The sequence below is a fragment of the Scleropages formosus genome, chromosome 3 (genome assembly GCF_900964775.1).
Source record: "Scleropages formosus chromosome 3, fSclFor1.1, whole genome shotgun sequence".
NCBI classification, from domain to species: domain Eukaryota; kingdom Metazoa; phylum Chordata; class Actinopteri; order Osteoglossiformes; family Osteoglossidae; genus Scleropages; species Scleropages formosus.
The window spans coordinates 1,477,799-1,487,993 of record NC_041808.1 but is presented as its reverse complement, the minus strand read 5'-3'; the positions used below and the strand labels follow the sequence as shown (position 1 = coordinate 1,487,993).

At 43.1% G+C, this 10,195-nt stretch overlaps 1 protein-coding gene across 1 annotated transcript; it reads left to right on the top strand.

Annotated features, from left to right (window-relative positions):
• The first annotated feature begins 103 nt into the window (after positions 1–103).
• napaa (N-ethylmaleimide-sensitive factor attachment protein, alpha a) lies at positions 104–7,570 on the top strand. Its single transcript, XM_018736409.2, has 11 exons — positions 104–529; positions 1,159–1,238; positions 1,388–1,504; positions 1,794–1,840; positions 3,576–3,653; positions 3,812–3,867; positions 4,319–4,403; positions 4,514–4,618; positions 5,620–5,688; positions 5,814–5,864; positions 6,566–7,570. Exons 1-11 carry the CDS (start codon positions 162–164, stop codon positions 6,665–6,667), a joined length of 1,158 nt encoding a protein of 385 aa, XP_018591925.1. The 5' UTR covers positions 104–161; the 3' UTR covers positions 6,668–7,570.
• Positions 7,571–10,195: the final 2,625 nt, after the last annotated feature.

Genomic DNA, 10,195 nt, shown 5'->3' with positions numbered 1-10,195 from the left:
AGTCGGGTTAAGGGTTTTGCTCGCAAGTGTCACACCTCGTGCAAAACGGGTACTGGGGCCACAGCGCGCCTCTCACCACAGCGGGGGAATTAAGTACAGCGACAGATAATAATAATAATAAAAAAAAAAAAGCAGCTAAAATGTGAGCTAAGTTTAATGTAATGGCCACAAATACGTTTTGCAAAGAGCTAACAGTCTGTTGCAGAAATGACTGGACGTTCGAGCCGCTAGGTTCTTCCCAAGCAGCGGCGTTTCCCCGCCGGCGCAGAGGTTCGCGCTCTTTCGCCAGCATCCCTAACGTCCCGTGGCCGCGTCACACGGTGCCGCGTCCTTCCGCTGTCTGTATCGCCGCTTATTTACCCCACGGCCACGGAGGAGCGCGCCTCGTTCGTGCCCGCCGTCCACGCAGCGCCTTCACCGGGGAGACAAACATGGACAACTCGGGGAAGGAGAAGGAAGCGCTTGCGCTCATCGCCGAGGCCGAGAAGAAGCTCAAGTCGTCGCAGTCCTTCTTCGGCACCTTGTTCGGGTAACGACGCCGGGAGACAGACACGGGGTGTTGAAACAGGCCTTCGGCTTTGCGGTGAAATACCGTGGTAAAAACACGGTCCTAAACAAGGCTTCGCCGCCACGGTCCGCTTTTACTCTCGGTTGTTGTTGGGCTCGACTGGTTTTGTGTGGGCCGCGGCGCTTCTCGTCATTCTGTTATTTACTCACTGTTATAATTTACTCTGCTGTGTTTTACCGCGGTGACAGCGCTGTAAACTTTCCTTACGGCTCGTGCCGCACACTTGCACCCTCTACACTTTAACCTCGATGGTTCGCTCTGCAGCCGTGGGACCTGTAAACATTCCGGGTCCTCGACTTACGAACGTCGCCGGTACCGGAAGTACGTTCGTAACTCGATTTGGTCTTAAGTTCCTCTCTGACGGTTTCGCCCATTCGCAGTCTGTTAAAACACAGTAACGATGACATCCCTCCAGTGACTTTCTAGGTTTTGTGAAAAGTTAATTAAAAGCTGTCTTCAGATTTTTTTCTTACTTTTAATCGCTCAAAATAATTATACTTAGTCTCCAATTTGATCCAGATTTTTTGTTTTTAAAGAGCGGCATCAGATAAAGAAGAGGTGGGTTTTGTTTTTGTTTGTTTCCCCTGCAGAGGCTCGTCGAAGGTGGAGGAGGCCTGCGACATGTACGCCAGAGCTGCCAACATGTTCAAGATGGCAAAGAACTGGAGCGGTAAAAACATCTTTTCGTTACAGTTGAACACGTCGCGTGCATTTGGAAATGGTGTGCGGTGACGTTCGTTGCTCAAGACGGGCCACGAGCCCTTCGCTCCGGTGTTGCTCGGCCGTGTTGTCGCAGTCTCTGTTCTCTGTGCGTTTCAGCGGCAGGCAATGCCTTCTCTCAGGCGGCACGACTTCACTTGCAGATGCAGAGTAAACACGACGCCGCCACCAACTTCATTGATGCCGGCAACGCTTTCAAGAAAGCCGACCCGCAAGGTACGGCACCGGCTCCACGACGATCCCGCCGGCGTCGCTCCGCCTTTCTGCACGTTATACGCAACGCTCAGCCTGCGCCTGCTTTCACTTTGCGCTACAGTGCTTCAGTGCATTCGCTGTCATCCTAACACCTTGTTGTTTGGAGCCCAGACTTTGGCACTCAGCCATTTCCCTTTAGTTCCAGTGTTTTAATTGCACTACATTTCAAAGCTGTGCTTGTGTGAAGTGAATTTTTTTTTTTAAAAAAATGTTTTGATTTTCCAAATGTCACTTTTTCTTCTTTTCCAAGAGGCCATCAACTGCCTGAACCGGGCCATTGAGATTTACACCGATATGGTGAGTGCATCGGTTTTACCGCGTCACTCTCAAGATGCAGTTGAATTCTGTTTCTGTATGGCCTTAAATGTACCGTGCTTTTTGGGGGTTTTTTTTTTTTTTTTTTTGTAAGTGATCCGCAGGTTTTCCTGTAACAGGAATTCAGTGTTACGAGCAAATGTGACTTGTAAATGCTCGATAGTGAGCTGTCAGTTCTCGGGAGGAACACCTTGTTGTAGAAGGCACTTCAATTCAAAATACACACCTTAGAGGTGTCGAGCACCACGTGGGCGGACAGACCCCCCACCAGTGCCTCTTTATCACTGCAGTAGTAATGCGCTCTAAAGGAATCTCATGTTAAGGAATGAAGCTTTACGTCAAACTGGAGGTGACGAAACGCGTCGAGATTCTTCTTAATGCCGTCAGAACAGCTGACCTTAATGCACGTGACACTTCCGCAATATTTTGGCACACAGGTGTTACGGGGAACTACAGTGATTTCGGGAATTGTCTTGTTAGTGTTTTGAAAATAGCTCCAGTAATGTTGCGTTGGGCAGCTGGTACTGCAGTGATTAGAGCTCCTGCCTTTGGACCCAGAGGTAGGTTCAATTCTCACCTCCAGCTGTAGTACCCTTGAGCAAGACACTTACCATAAAATTGCTCTAGTAAAATTACCTAGCTGTATAATTGGGTAAATAATTGTAAGTACCTTAACATTGTAAGTGGCTTTGGACAAAGTATGAGCTGAATGAATAAATGCAAATGTTCAGATACAGAGCATCGATTACACCTACACAGGAATTTCTAACATCAGTATTTCAAGAAGCGTGGTGAAATACCGACATCTATCTGTATTCGTGAACCGTTCCCACAAAGTGAGACCTGTGGGGCTGAACTGTTGCGTTCTTGTGAAACGCTGAAATTCTATAGTGGCAATATGATTTTAGGAGTACATCTCCAGCAAGGAACGGCGGAACCCTGCATTCTCGTGTCACTGGCTGGGGAGCAGCTTAACCCCATGTTAATGTGCCTTTCTTAAAAAGTGAAACTAAAGCGTGATGTGGTAGGGAAACTGAAACCGAGGGGTTCCGCGAAGGGGCATCGCTGGTCTCATCTCTATGTATCTTCCCAAATTGCATAATTTTTCATATTGCGCTTGATAAATAACGTGGTCCACTGGTAAGTGCTCTTGATTGTGTCAGAAAAGCGTTTGTTACATTTTACTTGTCAGTTATATTTTGTTTCCTATGAACACGAATACATTTAACAGTTGGGACATGAGGACTTCCAGAATAGTCTGAGTCAAGTGGGACTCTCCTCCTCTGCGCTACGTTTATATCACAAAGGTCCCAAATAAATGACGATACTGCGAAGCAGCTGTAATTGTGGTGGTAAGAATGGAAGGAACATCAGGTGATGAGATGATAATGTGTCAGGACACATTCTTTACCTGCTCTTTTCTGTAAACTGAGCGGAAAAAGGGTCAGCGTCTCAGATGTTGTGTAAATGCTAGGGACAGCCGGTAGCGTAGTGATTATAGCTGCTGCCTTTGGTCCCAAAGGTTACAGGTTCGATTCCCATCTCCAGCTGTAGTACCTGTGAGCAAGATACTTACTCTAAAATTACTCAGCTCTATAAAGGGGTAAATAATTGGAAGTAGCTTAACATTGTAAGCGGCCTTGGCGAAAGGCATCAGCTGAATGAATAAATGTAAATCTGACTTTGCGGGCTTGTGCTAACATGTTTCGTGTTGCAGGGCCGCTTCACCATAGCAGCGAAACACCACATCTCCATTGCCGAGATCTACGAGACCGAGCTGGTGGACATTGATAAGGTTTCTTACTAAAGCATTTGTACTTTTGGAACTGCTCACAATCTAAGCATGTGTGCACACACTGCATTTGTCCACTGCTTTTACGTCAAATGTCTTGCCCTGCGTGTGCTATTGATCTTGAAGGAATGCATGTTGTTCAATATCTTAACTGTTTACAGGCCATCGCCCACTACGAGCAGGCAGCTGACTACTACAAAGGAGAAGAGTCGACCAGGTAGGAAGGACACGCACTCGATTTGTATTTTACACAAATAATTCATACATGGGACGGGAGGGAGAGGAGGCTGCCAAAAGGACACATATAAACAATGTGTGATATTCTCTCAGCCTGCACACACCTGTGTTTTAAGTAAATAAGGAAACCCTGTGCCACTTTACCGTGTTGCTCACATGATTCCCACTGGATACAAACTTTTATATTCCTCGGAGTCTTTTTGATCCGTGGATGTCTCCTAACAATGTTGAGTAGCAGTGCTCACCTGTGAAAAGTGACACCAAGTCAGGTCAACATGAGTAACGCCCAGGGCCTTGAGCTCAGACCACCGGGTTACACACCCAAAGAGAGGTGGTCGCACGCTGCATTTTCCCAGACATCCCGATGCTCGTGGACATTGCGTGTGATGAAGATCTAATGGGGCTTTGTGTGCTTGCTTGCCCCCCTCCAGCTCTGCCAACAAGTGCCTTCTCAAAGTAGCAACGTATGCTGCTCAGCTGGAGCAATACCAGAAAGCCATTGAAATCTACGAACAGGTGGGAGTGTGACACCTGCTCAGTGTTTTGAGCTCAGTTTAAAAACCTGTTCGATTTTCCTCTTCCATTCGGATTGCACTCAGTGTTTTTTTTTTTTTGTGTCCGTTCAGGTTGGTACCTATGCCATGGACAACACTCTGTTAAAATACAGTGCAAAAGACCATTTCTTCAAGGCGGCGCTGTGCCACTTCTGTGTGGACATGCTCAATGCCAAGGTAAACCTCCAAATGTTTGTTTCATCACCTCCTAGGAAATTGTATACTTATTTATTGTACTTGCAATTTATATTTTTATTTTATGTTTTTTATTGGGGGGTGCGATGGTGCAGTGGGTTGAACCACAGTCCTGCTCTCCGGTGGGTCTGGGGTTCGAGTCCCACTTGGGGTGCCTTGCGACGGACTGGCGTCCCGTCCTGGGTGTGTCCCCTCCCCCTCCGGCCTTGCGCCCTGTGCTGCCGGGTAGGCTCCGGTTCCCTCGTGACCCCGTATGGGACAAGCGGTTCTGAAAATTGTGTGTGTGTGTGTTATTTTATTTATTGCACTTTATAAGTTATCAATATGTTGCTGTAGTGTGTTAATGACCTCCTGTCACCATATCTGTAAATACCATGAATAAAGCAAGTTTTGTGTGAACCAAGACTAATTTAGGTAACCGTTAAGTTACGTTTACGGTTTATTTCTGTAAGGACTCAAAGGACTGAGGTTGTCATTGTGATGGGGTGTCTCTACCCCCCCCCCCCCCCACCAAGTTGTCTTGCCTATGATTTTTTTTTTTTTCCCCCCACCCTCCCTTTACATAGTTCAGTGAGTTTATTGCATTTTATAATTCTCTGAAACATTCCCATGAGTGTTTGTTTCACTTTTGTTCTGTTGTGTTGAATAACTGCTCTGAATCCAATACTGGGTCTGGAGCTGTAATTCCAGACGTGTGTGTGTGTGTGTGTGTGTGTGTGTGTGTGTGTGTGTGTGTGTGTGATTCTCTTTGTGAGGATCACACAATGAGCATGTGTGGCGTAGAATGACCATGTATCAGGCAAAAATGCTGTTGTGCTGCATAATAACCCTGTTGTATGAGAAATTGGTACATATTTCCACAAGCTGCTGGAATGGTTTTTCATTGCATGAGACCGTGGGATTTGAGGGGTGCGTGTGTCTGGAAACGTGACGACAGATGGAAAGCACCGACCTTTAATGCTTCCCTTGTCTGCTGCCCTCAGCTCGCCGTTCAGAAATATGAAGAGATGTTCCCTGCTTTCTCCGATTCACGGGAATGTAAGCTGGTGAAGGTAAAGCTTTGTAAATACTTGTTTTTCCCTGTGCTACATTTTATTGTACACGTTTTCCAAAGCATTAATGCGTTGCACTCTCTGTGTGTGTGTGTGTGTGTGTGTGTGTGTGTGTGTGTGAGCAGAAACTGCTGGATGCCTATGAAGAGCAAAATGTTGATGGCTACACTGACGCTGTAAGTGTTTGCGTGCGTCTTCCAGCCGCTCCTCTCTCTACACTCTTACTCTGTCACCTCTGCCTTAGCCTTCATTCCTACTATTTTACCGTTGGTTTCTCCCGACAGTAGTTTAGTTGTATTTCATAATGGTTTTTGTGAACTGCCTCTAAGCCCACACTGGAATACAGTATCACCGTTAAAACCCAGATATGTTCATTTCAATTACAGCCAACAGTAGTGTTTTAATCAAAATGTTGATGAGAGAGTAGTTAAGAATATTGCTAAAGAGCCTCACTGCAAATTTATTTCCCCCATTTTCTCTATATCTGCATCAGTTATTAAAAGTGAATGTATAGTTTCCTAGCAATCGCTAATAACAATATAATTAACAAAACCAGGAAGATGAAATGAAACGGTTTAGTGTCACGATCTTAATCAGGTTCTTAACATGTTCCCAACTTCTGTAACAATACTGTGCTGTAATCTACTTTCAAACTGAAACGTCCGTGTTACTACAGATAGTGCTGGTAGTGTTACACTGGTAAAATGTATGATGGTGTCATGCATATGTTGTTTAGAAAAAGGATCTTGTTCACAAGATATTTTCAGAGTTGAATACAAATTTAAAATCCCTTTTCTTATCCTAGAGCTCTTTTCCCACTCTGTCTGCAGCCATGCAAATGCTTCGTTTTTAATGTGAACTTGTAACTGTGTGTCAGGTGAAGGAGTTTGACTCGATCTCGCGCCTGGATCAGTGGCTCACCACCATGCTGCTCCGAATCAAGAAAACCATACAGGACGAGGAGAGCGACCTTCGCTAGTGCCCGCCGTATTGCCGTAGCCCTTGCTGCATACAAGCCTCTACAAACCGTTTCTGACTCCCCATCACACATTATTCTTCTCTTACATTTGCCTCCTGCTTTTTTTCCTTTTCCTACGCTTCATATGTAATCTAAAAAAAAAAAAAATTTTTAAAAAACTCTATTTTTTAATCAAACAGTATGTCAAGCCTATTTTTGGCATTGGTTTGAAATAAAAAAAGAATTAGATTAGATACGTAAAACATGGTTATCCATATTTCTAAAGGTGTGTGTGCGGCCGTGGGAGGGCTTGCGAGTGTAGGAACATTGCTGCTGGAAAGTGGCACCAGGTGGTGGTGAGTCACTCAAGTCACATACAGTTTATGATGGAGTTGAGGCCTTTGACATGTTCCCGGTGTCTCGGGTAACTGGAGCCAAGCAGAGGAAGTGATGCTGAACATCAAGAGTTGCTCTTCGCTCTCAGACACACAGTACGGGGAAACGCCAGGGGCTCTCATGGACTGTATTGTACTGTGTAGTTACTGGCAAAAGTCACAGGATGGAACAGCTTCGCTTTCTGGCTCCTTCGAACGTCGTGCCGATTCACCGATTGATCGATCGTCAGTCCTTCCCAGTGCTTCTGCTGCATTAAAGAGCTGTTTACCGTGCCCTTTGCCACTGCTGAAGGGACTGGCATACTGCTGGATCGAAGCCACTCTTGTCAATAATAATTGTATTATAGCCACCAGGTTGTATCTGCTCTTTTCAGTACTTTCTGACTGTGTTTGAGAGCCATGCAGTGACTAGCTAGCTCATTTGTGTCTCACAATATTTAATTACTCATTTTCATTTGAGTCCTATTGGTCTTGCTGTTAAATGCTTGCTGTTGTTTGAAAAATATTAAACATTTCCTTTTTCATCTTTGCTGATGGGAGAAGGCGCAATGTTGTTGAAGTTTCAACTTGAATAGTTTCATTTCTGGAGGAAACTACAGCGTTTGCACACCAAATATATCTCGTCATTTTTAGTCAATCCACAAGGCCTGGCGCCCATTGATACAAATGGGGGAAAGAGGTACCAGGCAGACAAAACTGATTTAGTGTGTTTGCACCCCATTCAGGGTTGAGTCAGGACAAGGAAGCACACGTATGGCAGGTGTGTGTTGGTCACGATGGCCTGGAGCAGCGATCCTCAGTTTTCAACATCACCGCACGTTGCCGATTGGGTGTTGGAAGTCCGTGGGCATAGTGTACCTTGGTAACGTAGCTCTTGGAGCATTCCTCCCCCTCTAAGACCAAGGCTATACACAGTAATGACAGCAAATTCCCAGGGAATCATGGGCTAGATAGCAGGGTTTTACCAGCTGCTGACTTTGCTGCAGTTTTTGGAAGCTTTGAAATTGATTAACTTGTTGTTCTAAGACCTTGAAACTATATTTAAAGGACTGGAGGAGAGAAGAGTCCAGAGTGTTGCCCTTTGTGGTTGATTCCAAAAAAAAGTGCTGTTGTGGTCAAGCATTCTTGCTCCCTAAAGATATTTTCTTGCATATATCAGTTATTCTTGTGGCTGGAACAATAGGCAGTGCTATATTTCAATAAGTTCAACTGGATCTGTAGTTTCATACATTTAGCTTTTTGATAGTTGAGAAGCATTGGCAGTGTCTTTTGATGGAGTCCTCATGATAATGAACATAAGTTTATCTGAGGCCCAATTTAACCCCCCCATTACATGCTCCAGAATAAAAATTAGCCTTAAAAAGTAAATTTAAAAATGCATATAAATGTTACAAAAATGATTAATAATCTAACAGAAACTGAATGTTAAGCATGACAGCAATGAAAAATAGGATCTAGAAAATTTTTTTTACTAAGGTAATTAAAGGTATTATTCATGTAGAATGAATCGCACTGAAGTGGTGCATGTCTCAATACTCAGTAATCCAAGGTCAGCGTCACGCAGGCTCATTTTAATGGCAATTTTCTTTTTTCTGTATTGAAGGTGTCAAGGATATATTATACCTGTTCATTTTTGTTTCCCCCCCCCAAGTTTTAGTATTGTAATTTTGAATGGACCTGATTAACCATCTGCTTTTATTTTGAAAATACTATTACTAAAATGTTCTCCTTTACTCTAAATATGTTACACTAATTTTATTTTACTGTTACTATTTTGTTGCAATTCAGAAATCAAGCCTCTACTTAGTTGGCCACTATTTTCAGTATTTTATTTTGTTCAGTGTGTAATAATTTGGTATTAAATTTCTAATTGCCTTTTTCATAGCCTGAGATGTATAGCTCTCTTGGCGTAAGAATTTTGACATCTAATACGTTTTAATTCCAGTCAAGCCAAATATTTTTTTTTCATGAAAGGCAAAATTATTCTTGTAATTTGGAGTAAACTGACTGTTGCAGTGAGAGTATATAGTTCTATGGCTTAGTAGCAGAAATATGCAGCAGTGTGCATGGGAATGAAATTGTCACAAAGCATTCTTAATAAATTTAAACAAAATTGAGAATTCACTGAGACTGAAAAAATATTCACTTGTTCACATATTCTGTAACACCCACACTTTCAGGGTGGTACACTTTTTATATGAACAGGGTCCTGTCCAATGAAGAAAAAACCCTGAAAAAATTTAAAATATACTTGAACCTCAAAAATAATTGGGACTAGAACTCTAACATGAATTTTTCATAAGTCCAACCCCTCTATTACAATCAATATAAGCCTCACTATAGTGGTATCCCTTAAATCACAAGTTAGGTTCTGTAAAAATTTCAGATAAAAGTACGGTGAATAAAAAATATTCTGTAAGACATTCTCTTTCCTCCAAGCACTGATCCAGTGGAGCTTTTGGTGTTTCTCTAGCCTGAAAACACTGGGTATAAGACAACAGCTTCAAAGTTCAATTAGAGAGGCAGCCTGTGATTAATTCACAGGTTTCCTGTAGAAGTCTCAGATACAGCAATAATAAAAAAACACAAAATTGGTCCTACACAACTCCCTCTATGTCATTGAGTGTTTTGGTGCCAATTATTGCTAACAAGTGGAATGCAGGTCATTTTAGAAAATTGTGCCTTGACCAAGGTGCTGTTCTTACTGTAATGACTTTCCATGTTAAACAGCAGGGTTTTTTGACCCTGGTGCTTGGAGCGCCAAACATGAACCAAGTTTGTCCTAATTTCCATTTTAGGTCACATTTATTTATCCAGTTTGGTTGCAATTCGGAGAAAAAGTGATTGTCTGTAAATAGGCTGCTCAAGAAGTACTCTTGTACATCACAAATACAGAATCCACAGAAAATTGTTTTTGAAAGAGGGTTCCCAAAAATTTACAGTATTGCAAATATATGGTTGCTTTCTTACACTGGAGTGTATGATTACAAAGGTAGCGTTCTGTTACAAAATGCTCAGTTATATACGAAGAACTTCATATACATTGTTATATGAAGCACACATGGAAGTGAATTGGTATTTTACCTTTAAGACATCATTTAATCCTGAAGGGGCAAAGTAATAAATGCACTTAAAACATCTGCACAATTTACAT